A 15641-nucleotide genomic window follows, 5' to 3' on the forward strand; every position below is an offset into this window, starting at 1 on the left:
ACAATAAATTCATCAGCAAAAATGGTTCTTGAAAAAAATGTCTTGTTGGCAAATAGAAAAAGTTGACATGGAACTAATTTAAGTCATAATTCAAAAAACGAAATGTACTCAAGTCATCCTGGAAATACAGTCTGAGGCCGTGTTACCAGCAAACCACTGACACTGATGATTCCTCCACGCTCACCTCCCTCCATCACAAGCACGTTTCTTTCCATTTTCTCTCCAGGCATTTCCTAAAGATGCTGCACTTCTTCATCACAGCACTGGGCAAGCAGCTAAGCTCCTGATTGGACTGCTGATACAGCTACAGCAAAGTTTTGAAGGTAAACAAGATGCTAAGTAATAAATGCCATCTGGTATTTAATTTAAAAATTTAAATTATTAAAGTCAGTCCATACCAACAATCACAACGACAGGCTCTTGGAATTTAACATTCTTAAAATAACAGAGAATCAATTATTTTTAGTTGACACAGGCAGCTTAGGCATTAACTAAATGCTAATGAGGTGTTTTACTTCCTGAAGAGTTTATTTTCCTCCTCCTCTCCTTCCTGTGCCTGGGATGCAAACAGTCCCCAGAAACCCGGCTGGGTCATTCGGGCAGCCTTTCTGCCATTTCCTGCCCCATTCACTCCCTTTGTTCCACTAATGTATTTCCTCACCTGTAGTGAGTATTTGTCGCAAGGCCAGAGCTTTAACTGGCCTTGCCTGGGAGCCTTGTGGCCCTCCAACTGTTCTCCTAAGAAGTCTCCCTGTTGTCTCAACTAAAATGTTGACGGCTTTAGGCTCTGCCCAAGGTTCCTCGTTCTACAAGATTAAATGCATTCAATTAAATTATTTCATAGACCATACTAGACTCCATGAAGGTGACTGTGGTGGAAACTGGCTTCTTCAGCAAGGCTTCTCTTTCCTGAACCATATCAAAATGTGAGCTGTGGCCGGGCATGGTGGCTCATGCCTGTAACCCCAGCACTTTGGGAGGCCAAGGCAGGTCCACCTAAGGTCAGCAGTTCAAGATCAGCCTGGCCAAGATGGTAAAACCCCGTCTCTACTAAAAATACAAAAATTAGCAGGGCGTGGTGGCAGCGGCCTGTAATCTCAGCTACTTGGAAGGCTGAGGCAGATAACTGCTTGCACCTGGGAGGTGGAGATTGCAGTGAGCCAAGATCTCGCCGTTGCACTCCAGCCTGGGTGATGGAGTAAGACTCTGTCTCATAAAAACAAGAAACAAACAAAAATGTGAGCTGCTTTCACGCGCTCCTTTGCCTTTATTTGCTCTGAATTTGTCCGCTGGTTTGGCTTCTGCATTTCTTGGGAGGAGGATATGATTTCTCTGCACATGTGGTGTGTCTTCCTTTAGCCTTTGTCCTGCCTCTCCCACACTTTTGTGGTCCGTGTTCTTCCTGCATGAAGGGATCTAAAAGGCAACAACATGCAGGGGCAATTCTCTAGCTTCCTTGGGTTCTGCTAGCAGTTTCACCAGACGGCAGACTGTGACCCTTTTCATCAGATTCTGCTCGAAGGCAAGCACCCCTCCTGGTCTCTCTGGGTTTCTAGTGTAATAAAGATGAAATTGCAAATGCAAGCATTTGGGTGGCTCCATATCTTGGCTTGGTGGAAAGAGGCCTGAAGGAAGAAGATGTGGGTTTGCCTGTCTCTTTAGTTGGGTGACACAGAGCAGAGGTGACTCCATCTCTCTGAGGCCTCATCCCCTTTTCTGCACATGAGGAAGCGTTCATTTGCTGCATGCGGGGATCAGTGTTATGATAAAAAATGAAGTGGAGCATAATGTCTAAGTCCATGGCATTAAAAACCAGGAAGGCAGGTCTGGGCGTGGTGGCAGACCCCTGTAATCCCAGCTACTCGGGAGGCTGAGGCAGGAGGATGGAGTAAGCCCAGGAATTCAAGCCCAGCGGGGGCAACATAATAGGACCTGGATCTTTAAAAAAACCAAAAAAGCCAAAAAAGCAAAAATAAACAAACAAAAAAACCACGAAGGAAGCATCGTTCAGAGAATGTTTGAGACTTGAGAAACACAGAAACCAAATGTTATGTGTGAACCTTGCCCAGACCCTAACACAAACTGACCAATCCTAAAAAGTCAGGGCTGCGGCACCCAGAGTGGGCTGTTTGACTGACAGCAAGGAATTCTTATTCACTTGTTGGATGTGATCCTGGGGACTGGAGTTACAATATTTATATTTAATAACACAAACAAGCAGCCGTGTATCACAGGTGTTATAAAGTCTCATGGAATATTTAGAGAGGCCCCGAAAAGCATAGGTGGACCATTGTGATGCCTGGGATTTGCTTTACGTTTCAGCAAAGACAGATTCCGAGCAGAGGGGCGAGCTGAAGGGGTTCTGGCGGAATCTTGATAATGAGTGGATCTGGGCAATGATTTCACAGGCGCTTACTGTGCTCATCTCCCTGCTACTGTGTATGCTTGAGTATTTGAATAATGAAAATACAACTTTTAAAAGGAGTGTTTTGAGGGAAGCCCAGGCTGCCATCAGCACAGCAGGGAAGTCAGTGATATCAGAGAGTGTGTCTGGAGGTGGGTGGCGTTTGAACAAATGCTGCAAGTCTTTCCAGGACAAGGCCTGTCCTGCTGCCCCTGAATAGTCGACGCGTGGCCCAGCGCCTGGGACACAGTGTGACATTGCTGTATAAAACCAGTCAATCAAGAAGGGCCAAAGGTAGCGTCAGCCACAAAAGGGCCCAGCGTGGGGAGGACAGAGGTGGAAGAGGCTGAGGTTCGCACATGTAATAAGAGGGCAGAGGCAGGAATCACTGTGGCTCTGGTCTGCAGTGGCTCAGCAGGTGGTGGGCTGGGGGCAGAAGCTGGTAAGGTGAGGCTGTGCTTCACAAAGGATGTCTTCAGCTGCAGGAAGGTCGGTGAAGAGAGTCAGGCACCACAGCAGGGGGCCAAGGGGGAGGACCGCGCAGATGCAGGGAAGACGCTGAGACCTGGCACCCAGGGATGCACAGGCCACGAGGGGACAGTGTGGACACGGAGACGGAGTCTGCAGTGTGGGAACAATTCATCCCGATGGGGCAGGAGCCTCCGAAGGAAGGGCTGCTTCTGGGGAGGAGTGGTGAGGAACGGTACACGTGGTTCGGACAGACCACAGCTCAGATGGACAGGGGCAGGCCAGAGGGAAACCCTGGGGCAGAAGGGACAGCCTGGGCTGGGTACACTGTCCTCTTCACAAAGAGGAGCTCCTTGAAGCCATAATCCAAAGGCTGACTCAAGGAGACCACCAACACCCAGAACTTGCTAGAGGCCCCAGCACACCCTAATCCAACATTCACTATGGCCGTTCGTCCACACCACTCCCATGTGCCTGTGATTCTGCTAGATTTCTGCCTTTTACCTCAGACTAGAGGGTGTGCCCTGACGATGCAACTCAGAGAGCCTGCTGCATTCACCTCTTCCCCAGGCTTACATGATAGATGGTAAACGCGGCCAGTGCAAGGTACTTGTTAAAAGCATTTCAGTTAGGGACATTTTCTGAACGTCTACATATGCTACAGATTTAATCTGCATCATTCATTTAAACCTCAGAGCGAACGTATGATGAGAAAACTGAAGTTCAGAGAAGTTAATAACTCAGCCCAGGCCACACAGCTAAGCTAGAGCCCAGCTTAGGTCGTCTGTCTCCCCCGTCTGCGCCCGTTCTTGTGCTTCATGGTGGAGCCGTGGAAAGAATGCAGCTGGAAGTAAAATAAACCTCAACCAGGTGCTGGAAGCAGACATTTGCCACCTGGCCTGGAGCGGTTTGCTGAAATGACGCCATAATTTCCTATCCTTTGGCTAGTAAAAAGCCAATAGTAGATATTTTAGGAGAAAAGTGTGGGAGAGGCAGGACGAAAGCAAAAGGAAGACACACCACACGTGCGCTGCCAAAGCCAGTGCTGTGAGAAAGCCGGTTTCCTGAAGCGACACTGTCCACGCGGGAGTCCCTCCTGCCTCGGGCTTGCTCAGTGTCAAGCTCAGCCTGGCAGTGGGACTGATTTTGACTCAGAGGTGTGACGATACCGAACAGCTTTTTCAACGCTGTTTTAAAGATCAAAGGATTTCCGTTAAAGATCAAAGCAGGACAGGTATTTCTGAGTTGAGGAGTCACTCAGAATGAACTGGGGAGTTTGTGCTGTTTCGTTTCTTTAATACGACTGGGTTTCAAAGGAGCGCTTGAGAGCACTGCCCGGAGTGGAGGAACAATCTTTGGTTTGTTTGAAAATCTTGCTGCTGTGGTCAGGCTCTGTCCCTATTTTTCCACAGACAGAGCTCCATTAGGACCCCAGGCCACCTGTCTGAGGCTGTGACCAGGGCCCTGCCTGTTTAGAGGCAGCGTGGCAGAAATGAAAGACACAGAGCAAGCGGCTGAGGAGCTCGGACCAAGGAGAGAGTCAGGTTTCCCTCCTGAATTCCCTGGCGGTGATGGGCCATCCAGATGACCCCGGGTCACAGGGCCACGCACAGATGTTCACAGAACACAAAACCAAAGGGAGATGAGGCGACAGCCCGCCAGAAGGCTTAAGACTAGCCACGCAGCTACCCTCACCAAAGTCGCAGCAAAAGCTACACCCAGGGAAAGCACTTAAGGGAAAGATAATCCACTGCTTTCCTGGCAAAGGCATGGGCAGCAACCGGGTCTGCTTGCCCTTGACAATGGAGAAAATCAGCCCTGGGCCCACTTTCCCTCCCACCCCACCCCACTCCCACCAGCTGGGATGAACAGAGTGAAAGGCGATCTAGAAATAGAACCAGGTCTGGGAAAGGGGCGGCAGGTGCCATGTCCGCCCGCGAGGGTGGCAAGAAGCAGCCTGAAACAGCCCAAGAAGCAGGCCACGGAGATGAACGAGGAAGGTCAGGCTTTCAAGCAGAAACAAAGAGAAGGGCAGAAGAAACTCTAGGAGCTAAAAGCGAAGGCCTCGGGGAGGAGGGCCCTGGCCACAGCTGGAATGAAGAAATCTGGCAAAAAGTAAGCTGTTCCTTGTCCCTGAGGAATGGTGAGCCTTTATTTTATCTGTAGTTAAACATCTGTATTCCCTGCCATAGCATCTTTTGCCACCTATAGCTGGAATTCAGTGTTGTCTTAGAGCTGCTGTACATTTAAGAATAAAGTTTTGTAAAAAATAAAATAAAATCTTAGAGTGGCTTATCGTCTCTTTAGCTTTCGCTCAGTCATTCCTACCATAACTGTGAATTTAAAGTAAAACCAGCTCAGAATCTTGCCAGAGTCTGCTCTTTGGTCCTTGTTCTGCCCTAAAGTTTGTATCACCTGAAAGTAAACCGACTTGTTTGAAAGGAAAAAAAAAAAAAAAAGGAAAGAAATAGAACAAAGTCTCCTTGTTTATTCAGGCTACACATAACTCAAAAACTAGATGTTTTCAACAAATATAGTCCCCGTTCTTTTTCTTGCTTGCCATTGTACCTAAAAGATTACAGGGCAACCGCTTATCTCATTCCAAAAAAAATTAAGGAAAAAAAGTCTGTCATCTTCCATGCCATTTGAGTCATTGGTTTATGCTGTATCTGTAAAGGTGCGTGGCCACAGGTAGATTTTCTTTCACCAGTAAGTAAAATTTGCATGACTTACACTTTAGGAATAAGGAAGGGAAAGATATTACTAAGACATTTAAAAAGGAATTTTCTTCCATTTAGCTCCTCATTTTTAGACAATCAAAATAAAGATACGCATGGTTGCTATTGCACGTGCGGCACGGGGGCTCCTCCTTCCCCAGGCAGGGGTTACTGGGAAGGCAGTTTGGGAAAAGGGATTCTGATGCACCCAAACCGTCACTCGTGTCCAGTGTCTATAAGGTGCATAAACACCACGTCGTTAAAAGCACTCCTTCAAGAACAAGCTAAAATGAAGACAAACGTTTGTATTCACTCCCTAACGCACTTTCTTCTCTCTGCTTTCCGGATATCTAATTCCCTGATCTCACCCTTTCTCGTTATCTGCTTCTTGATGAGCACAGGCTTATTAAAGTATCAATTCCACATGTCGATTTTAGAAGACAAGATTTACTAATGAGAAAGTGCGGAAGCATGTTCGTGAAAATTTAACTTTATCAAAACAGTATAAAAGTATGGGGCTTAGACAAGTCCAATAAAATGTTAGATGAAAATATTTTATTGAATGAATAAAAGGCACAGAGAGAAACGTAGACTCCCTGGCTACCATTTCAAAATTGCAATTGTAAATTTTGGCACAAGAGGGTTTTCTAAAAAGATTAATGCATAAAGATTTTTTTGTTCTACTTCCTATGATTACATTCCTGAGAAAAACTGCTAGAATATTTGCCAGTGACTTGGACCTGGGTTTTATGACCTGGCAGTATGTCCTTTAAGGGGCCCTAGGCAATGCTGTCAGGACTGAACTGAGTAAGCCCCTGGGGTCAGGGATGTTGAGGACCCCCGGGGGTGCCCAGGCTTGGCTGGCACAGGAAGGCAGGAGAGGCAGTGGGCTTCAGGGAGGACAGGCTCCTGGCCTGTGCATCTTTGCAAGGATAGGATTTGCTAATCTTACATCGCAAATGCCTCTCCATGTGTGAACCTATGTTAGCTGTACTCTTAAGCAATGAGATAAACTGCCCCCTCCCTAGAGGCTCGGTGACTGCTGGCATCTGTCTGTGGCCACTTACAGCACGAGCTGACACACCAGGCACCAGTGTGTCAGCTCATCCGGCGCCGAAGTCACCACACTTTACCCACCACCTCACTAGACTTCGTCAGTCAGCAAATATTGACAGAGCTTCCTGTGTGGTTAACAGCTAGAGAAATACATAAATCAGCTGAAAGATCAGATGAGGGTAGGAAAGAAGGAACAGGGAGGGGTGAGAAGAGACAAAAACACTCAGGACCCCTCACAGAGGTGGGGGTCTATAAGATCTTTAGAAAGCAGGACAGAGCTGAAGAAGAAGTCTCTACCCTCCACCCCTCAGGAATCTAAGCAGGTATGAACTAAGAAGACAAAGGCGATAAAAGAACAATTGTGAGGCAGCTCAGGAGGCCAAGCAGGACAGCGTAATCTCTGCAGAGAGCAGCACGCCACCATTATCTAGCTTGCAGATGGACCACCCAGAAAATCTGTGAGCAATTAGGAGTGAGAAAAACAAACGGGAGGGGGGCGCTGAGGAGGATGAGCCCCTAAAACTATGTTCTGGCTAGGAATTCCAAAGTGAAGCAAGATGCTGGGACTAGAAGGAAAATGGTGCAACCAAGTGGGGGCACGCACACCCGCCCATGCACGCGTGTGCACACACACACACACACGCCCCCTCATACGAACTACAAAGTGTAATTTACAAGGGACCAGAAAATAGACTTTACAATGTAGAAGGCAGGAAACCATGTTGAAACTCTTATTTTCTGATATCCATTTGAACATTTAAAAGTGAATTTTGAACAGGATCGGTGAATTTTTTAAAATGACATTCATTTTATCAACAACAAGCAAACATGGGCTCACATACTCTTTCAAGGCTGACAGCCCAGGACTCCTTTCAATACAATTCAAAATTGAGAGCTCATGGTCCTCCAGCCAAAGTGCAGATGAGCAGCTGACACTTTGCGCTCCCGAGACGGGTCAGGCAATATGCTGTGTTGTACATGTTTCACAAACCCTAATCCCCCCAAAAAAGTATTAGCCTTCTTCTATGACAGATGAAGAGACAATCTCATCCTATGAAATATCCTGCGCAAGGCCTCACTGGTAGGAGGCGAAGTCAGATTTCAAACACAGGTTCCATATCTCTGCAAAATGCACATGGCCCTCCAAACTGCGTGGTTGGTCCCTACACATGGTGTTGGACCTGGGCCTGGGTGTGAGCTGCTCCCTCTGCCTAAATCAGACTCTCAGCAGTTCTGCCCAGTCAAGTCCCTCCCATCCTCAAAGGCCTGTGTTTCCTCCATCTCCAACATGAAGGCTTTCTTGATCACTCCAGCCAGATGACCCCTCCCCACATCAGAACAAACATGCTAAAGCACATTCTCATACCACATTATACGTCATATTTCCCTGTAAAATGTTTGAAAGGAATTTTAGAATTTTTGCTCTGAAATTCTCATTATACTTAGAAATTACTTATGCCTCCTCTGCAATCATTGTGTATACTTGAGATATAAGAGAGCTGTAAGTTGTTTCTAAGTATGATAAACTTACTGTGCTTACTAAACTTAACAGTTATTAAGACTGATATGCATTGTATGGGGTTTTAAATATTTATTACTTTCATTATGTAGGGGTTTCCTTCTCCCTAATTTTTGGAGCCTATGAATATGTTTTCTTTTTTTTTCAGGTCTCAAAGAGCATGGTAGGTCCCTGAAACTAACAGGCACTGAGACCTGTGCCTCAGCTGTCTGACAGACAGAACAGCCCTGCGCAAGCCTCAGCCACTCATAGTGGCTATATGTACACCTGAGGTAAAAATCAGCCCCCATCCCCATGTATTCACAAACTTAAGATTATGGAAGACAGTGCTTTTTGTCTTGTTGACTGATATATATATATATATATATATTTTTTTTTTTTTTTTTGAGACAGAGTCTTGCTCTGTCACCCAGGCTGGAGTGTGGTGGCGTGATCTCGGCTCACTGCAACCTCTGCTGCCCGGGTTCAAGGGATTCTCCTGCCTCAGCCTCTGGTACAGCTGGGACTATAGGCATGCACCATCATGCCCGGCTAATTTTTTGTATTTTTAGTAGAGACAGGGTTTCACCGTGTTAGCCAGGATGGTCTCGATCTCCTGACCTCATCATCCACCTGCCTCAGCCCCACAAAGTGCTGGGATTACAGGTGTGAGCTACTGCCCCTGGCCCAACTGCTGATTTTTTACAGTGACTAGCATAGCTGCTATAAAATGAATGCTTAATAAACTTACTAAAAATAACCCACAAATCCAAAACCACAGCTTCAACTATATGCCATCATCCCTTTCCTAAAATCTATTTGAAACTGTATTTTGAAAGCCTCTCAAAATGTTTGCATTGCCTTTCTTTAACAACAACAAAAATGCTTTGTTTGCATTGCTCTAAAAGATGGTACAATTAAACACAATATAAAGCAAAATACAAAGTGGAGATCTCTAAGTATTTGACTTCTTGATGTTTGTTGCATTGGTGGTTAGTTACTGGTTGCCTTCTAAGCATTTGTAAGGGAGTTGTACTCAGAATATTATAGGTGTTCCACATTGCTTAATACAGCAATGGCTTTCTAGTACCCTGCAAATTGTTCTCAGGCCCAGAGAAATTTCCCTTGATGGTGCATAGATTTTAACAGAGTGCACTCTAACAACATTTTAACATCTTGTAATGAAACAAAAACTGCGCACAGGCCGAGGTGTTACACGTGGTGAAGAGCAGGCTGGTGTTCAGGAGGAATTAGGGGAGCAAGCAGCAGTGTCTGCTCCGGGAGTTCACACGATCCCTCTCACCCCCAGCTGAAAATGTTAACATTAAAAACTCTCCCCTATTTAGATATGCCGAAGTGGAATGTAACAAGGTTTACACAAATAACAGCATGCATTATTTCACATGCAAACCTTCACAGGTGACACTCATCCTTGGGAGAAATATTTGGCTTTGAAATCCAAAGGGCTGGCTTTAACTCCTCTGTGGCAATGCTGCTAACTCTGTCCTCTTCCACCTTAAGGTAATACTGCCACGATGTTGATTTTCTGCATATGGGTTGTTTTGCTCACCTCTAAGCCTAATAAAACCCCCAGTCTTACCTGGAGACTTCCAGAGATTTGGATTTCATGTGGTCACTGAGAGAGTGCGATTTAAATCTGAGAACAACCAAAATGCTTACACCTGAGCATACTGTGCTCCCACTGAAAACCAAGATGAGAAAGAAATACAGGAAGGAGGAAGGGCAAAGGGCTGGGAGAACCTGTGTTCTGTGTGGACCGGGATGGAGCTCCCCACCTCTTTCCATTGCTATCCCGCAGCACCGCTTTTCCCAGGACTCGAGACTTGGTTTCCAGTTCCTGCACCTCCTCCAGCAACGTCTTTTTGCAGGTGTGCTTGGCTCTGTATCATGAGGAAAAGACAAAAAAACAAAAAACAAAAAACACATGGCATAGGGACTTGACACAGCTGGGAAAGACAGGCCACACCCAAAGGGACTTTGGTGGAGGCCGAGGCTTGGGAAGTGGTGGAACATTCAGTCTCTGTGCGTGACATGGGTTCCATCTCCACAGCCTGGAAGCATCCTGAGTGCTGCAGTCCAGACCCGGACCATGCACATCAAGAGTCACCCCACCCTGCAAAGAACTGGACGTCTGCTGCGGGGCCCAGTCACTCAGAGACTGGGTGGGGTTCATGAAGACCCAGGGTCTGCCTCTAAAGCATTTCTTAGCAGGATCTGAAAACCCAGAAGACTCTTAAAACCCACACCTTAGTGAACAGACACTGGTTCTCTGGTCCAAGGACCCCAACTACAGTCAGGGGGCCCAGGGGTTAGTAAGTTTCCTCCCTCCCTCTTTACTATGAAAAGAGCCACTGCCATAGCAGCCATGGGGCTTAGGATGCCAGAGTGCATGGTCTGGATGCAAAACCCTTGGCCTGAAACGTGAAGTCAACAGAAATCCCGAGTGCACGTTTCCCATCTTCCTCAGTATTATGCCACGGAGGCCTGGGTGTGTGGACTTCAACTCACCACTGAAGTCCACACACCCAGGCCTCCGTGGCATAATACAACTTATGAAATAACCCGCAGCCTGGACAGCCCACTCTTCTTGAATAGCAGGAAGAGTTCCCTGTATGCTTTTACTAACGAAACTAAGATGAATACCTCACAATGTTCAAGGAATTGGCTGATCTCAGAGTCTTTATAAAATAGAAACTAAACAAAGTTAAAACTGAGCTACTAGTTGGCAACAGTCTGGGCGAAAAGACATTTAACAAGACATGGGTTATATCAGAGAACAAAACTGTAAAGAGAAAAGGCTCATAAATTAGCAACACATCAGATTGAAAGCTTTGCATTGGTTTAATTTCAATAGAAATACACGTGAGGATCCTGCTAGGTACCAGGACCCAAAGACAGAATGAGAATGAAAACTGAGCACCTTTGCCCAGAAATGACAAGTGTCATGGGAACGTTGTGAAGATATGGGCCCTTCCTGCAGAATCGGGCACCACCCCGCCTACCCTCCACCTTCAAGGAAAGAAAGCCTGTTAAGATAACGTGAGTCGTCTCCCGACACTCTGAGTTAATCTATAATGGAGTATGAGCACTGAGATACTGTATATGCCCCTGTCATCCTTTCCTCCAAAGTAAACAAGGGAAAGCCACACAGGCTTTAACACATAATACCTTAATTCCATCAAACAGAGTCCCGAGACTCAGGATTGATAAAATACTGCAGTTCAAAGCAGAGCCCGTGGAATTTTAATTTAAACAATAAATGAGCAAACGTCTAACAGTTTGCTGGAAAGGAGAGTCCGAAAGGATGTTAAAACGTACCCTGTTCATTATTATATAATATGTGGGCCTCAAACATGGTCGTTTGTCTCCTGGGCTTCTAAGGCTAGACTGAAAACCAGGCCACCGCGTGCCTGTCCTGCCTGCCCTGCGCCACCGGCTCGCATGGGTCCTAGAACAGTCTGAAAGATGAAGAGCACTGCTGGTGCTTACAGGATCCCTCTCTCCACCATCATCCTCCCTCTCTCTCCCTCGCTCCCTTTCCCCTGCACAGGAGTAGAACAGATCCCATTGTTATTTCCCGGGCTGGGAGGAAAGGGGGTTCCTAAGAGGGAGGTTGGAATAGGAAGCCTGGGCACTGGGAGCCTACAGCTGAGGCTAGAACCCGACCCACTGTGGAAGCTGACGGTTTTCGCCCAATCACAACATGGCCTCAGGAGGCAACGGTCTGAGCATCTCAATGCTCCCAGGCATTGTGTGTGCCCTCGGTGGATGAAACTGCACCCATATTCCAGAGTTACTCAGCAATTTGATAGTATTTCCACTAGGCGAGCCCCTACGAGCTAGCCTGGGAACTTTGCTGCTGTTGGAAAACACTGAATTGCGATGCTGGGGATGATTCAACTTCTCTTTTTGCATGTATTTAATAGCACCTGAGTAAAGGGATGCTGGCAATTAAAAATCCTGTTCTCAAGCACCTTTATTTAATAATGCCTGAATTAGAAAAACTGATTCTAAAATCTCCTCTGTCTAAAGGCTACATGTGAGTGGTCTAAAATTAATATGTATAGGTTATAAAGTCAGTCGTTAAGCATTAGCCACTGGCCTATCACTTAGGTCTCACCAGGAGCTGGGATTTGGCGTGTTCTGAGTCATAGCATTGACAGAGTAAGCCCCTTATCTGTAAATGGCTTCTTGCCCAGTGGTCCAGGGCTTGCTTCATCTAACCCCACATTGAGAGGCCAGATGACCACAGAAGGGACAGAGTGGGGTTGCTGGCTACTGACTCATGAGTGTGAGAGCTATCTGTGAGTCTTCAGATATGCCTAAGGGTGTCTCCAGGCTCTCAGAGACTTTTAAAACAAACAGATTGTTTTAGGATCTTGAACTTTCCATCCTTTTTTTCCCCCTGAAACTTTTCCCCTGGACTTTTCTTTTGTGTGCAAGAATAGCAAGTCAAAGGAAACGTTTAATTCTAAATGTGGATGGAAGTGTAAATATAACATGCTGCAAAAGAAATTAGTTAGAAAGTTAAAAGAAATCAAGGCCCATTTGTATATAGAAATTGCTCATTACCTCTTACTTCCATTTAACTGCCTATCTGGGATTATAATAAGGAAATGAAGTCATTCTGGAATTGGGCACTGGGTTGTTGATGTATGGTAAAATACAGGAGATACATCTAGATAAAAGGAAATCGGTTCCTCTGTGTTCAGTGGCCTTGGGCTTATATTATTTTTTATAAAGCAATACTAACAAATTTCACCTAGATGAGAGTCAGGATGTGGCAGCTTACCTAAGCATGCTGTCATCGGTAAACACTTGGGATGAATATAAGGGAAGGATATTAAAATAGTTCTGGGCAATCTAAACTTTGTGCTTCTAATAAAAATACTCATTAACCAGGTATCACATATAATCAATCAATTATTTTAATAACAGGTAGGTTAGTTTGGTCCCACATGAAAATTTTGGTTAGCAGGATAATAGAGTGGGCGTTTTATGGCGTGCCAAATCTGACTTAAGATAGTCTAATAATGAATCTTCATCCAGAAAGTTAACAGACTTCATGGAAAAAGTGACTGAATTACCTCATTCTGGTTCTCTTTTCTTACTCTTAACAGCTCAGGTCCTGAAATGGAAGCGAGAAACTGGGCAAAGAAATGGGGAAAATGTAGACAGAGGGAGCAACTCACTTTCTTCAATGCTCACAGAAATATACTTGAAAAGGCAGGCCTGCCTTAAGCTGGAATTTAAAAGCCTTTTTTTCCTTTGAGACAGAGTCTTGCTCTGTCGCCCAGGCTGGATTGCAGTGACATGATCATGGCTCACTCCAACCTCCACCTTCCGGGTTCAAGCCATTCTCCTGCCTCAGTCTCCTGAGTAGCTGGGATTACAGGCACCCGTCACCATACCTAGCTAATTTTTGTATTTTTGTAGAGATGGGGTTTCATCATGTTGGCTGGGCTGATCTCAAACTCCTGACCTCAGGTGATCCTCCTGCCTCCGTCTCCCAAAGTGTTGGGATTACAGGCGTGAGCCACTGCACCCGGCCTAAAAGCCCTTTCAAAAGAGGGTGATAACCACCAAAGTTCAGTACAAAACAAGACATTCTTAAGATGGGCCCAAGGCAAGATGAGAGCCCGGCAGCACCGCCGTGGAAGCTCCCCCAGCATCACCATGTGCTACTGTCACAGGGCAGGGTCTTCCCCTGTGCCCACTCATGAATGCACACGTGTTCTGGGAGCCCCAATTCAAATCCAATGATGGATTTTGGGGACAAGCAAGATTAATATTTTTTTGTTCAGTGCATGGGAAGAAGAAGCTAACAGTGTTTTCTAAAGCTGCAATTCAGTAAGAGAAATCTCAGCGAAACACTGTAGCTTTCTCAGAGGTAAGCGATTCACAATATGCCTCCTCTTTTTGTAAGAAGCCTCTGAATTGACTTGCCTCAAAAACAAACATTTTGGGCTTGGAGTATAATATGAGACATAATATGGGCCCACGATCAGAGGGAAAATGCACCAGTAAACTGAAAAATTTCTTGTTTTTGAGGAGAGGGGTGAGGGTAGTTTAGATATTAAATAGATATTACAAATTGAGCATATATGTGCTTTGGGCAAATATTCCGGGTAACAACCAATATACGCTATTTTCCCTGCTCCCCCAAACAAAACAAGACAAAAATACATTTTGGAAAGCACATGTGGGATTCAGCAGGGACCTTTCTGGCTTAAGCCAGAAATGCTGTTGGTTTCCGGGAAAAGCTGAGTTCTGGTCCCGTGGTGCCAGGTGCTGGGCAGCAGAGCGCTCCTGCTGCAGAGGGGTGACCCTCAGCCCCCCGAGCTCGCCCCGCCGGCACCTCCACAGCAGAGCTTGTGCTCTGACACGGTTGGCAAGCTCCTTGGAAAGGAAGTGATTTTACTCTTTCCATATGGTGAAGCTGGGAGTAGTGTCATTTGATTTATCCTTGTTAAAATGTAAATGGTGCTAATTTTATAGCGCCAGGGGAAACCAAAAACAAGTCCTGTTGGAGGGAATAGATGATTTGCTTTGTGGTGACAGGGAATGATTACTTAGAACGCATTGGAAAACAGCCAGAAAACGGACAAAGAGGCACAGACATTTTGAAATCTATAAACATTCTCTTTCAGATGGAAGAAAGAGACGATTGCTCAAGTCTGCAAATATACAGTCTCAACAGAATTTTTTTTATGACTCTAATTTGAGATAGCTGAATTTAAATAAACTAATTTATAATCATGTTACTAGTTTTCAATCACTATAAATAGAAAAAACCAGCTGATGTGGCCAAGACTGTCCTATATTTATCTAAAACTAACATCTTTGCAAAACAAAAATTTTGAACAAATTCAGCACGGGAATAGATTGTGTCACAATTGGGCCTATTGGCTGAAAGAGCAAATAAGAGAATGAATATTTTCTTATGATAAATCTATTAGATTAAGGAAGGCCGGGCGCGGTGGCTCACGCTTGTAATCCCAGCACTTTGGGAGGCCGAGGCGGGTGGATCACGAGGTCAAGAGATCGAGACCATCCTGGTCAGCATGGTGAAACCCCGTCTCTACTAAAACTACAAAAAATTAGCTGGGCATGGTGGTGTGTGCCTGTAATCCCAGCTACTCAGGAGGCTGAGGCAGGAGAATTGCCTGAACCCAGGAGGCGGAGGTTGCGGTGAGCCGAGATGGCACATTGCACTGCAGCCTGGGTAACAAGAGCGAAACTCTGTCTCCAAAAAGAAAAAAAAAAAAGATTAAGAAAAGAAAATATTTTTTCTGGCTATAATCTTTTCACTTCTGAGGATTCTGATTCTGCTATTTACAGAACATGGTTTTACTAAATAAAATGGAAGTAAGGGTAAATCAAAGAATTTAAGAAATTAGAATTATTTAATTTTTCTAACAGTTAAAAAACTTAATGAATAGGAAAAGAAACACACAAAAATCCACGTTATAATATT

General features: G+C 45.4%; 1 protein-coding gene and 1 pseudogene across 3 annotated transcripts in view; one reads left to right on the forward strand and one right to left on the reverse strand.

Moving 5' to 3' along the window:
• ATP8A2 (ATPase phospholipid transporting 8A2) overlaps positions 1-15641 on the reverse strand; it is a 643075-nt gene that overhangs the window by 41339 nt on the left and 586095 nt on the right. For all 3 annotated transcript variants that reach the window (XM_032260055.1, XM_032260056.1, XM_032260057.1), the window contains exon 35: positions 9940-10044. In XM_032260055.1, the coding sequence (XP_032115946.1) occupies positions 9940-10044 (105 nt within the window). The remainder of the gene's footprint in view (positions 1-9939; positions 10045-15641) is intronic.
• On the forward strand, positions 4732-4991 carry LOC116537858 (annotated as a pseudogene).

The sequence above is a fragment of the Sapajus apella genome, unplaced genomic scaffold (genome assembly GCF_009761245.1).
Source record: "Sapajus apella isolate SASKATOON/1434 unplaced genomic scaffold, GSC_monkey_1.0 scaffold114, whole genome shotgun sequence".
Classification (NCBI taxonomy): Eukaryota; Metazoa; Chordata; class Mammalia; order Primates; family Cebidae; genus Sapajus; species Sapajus apella.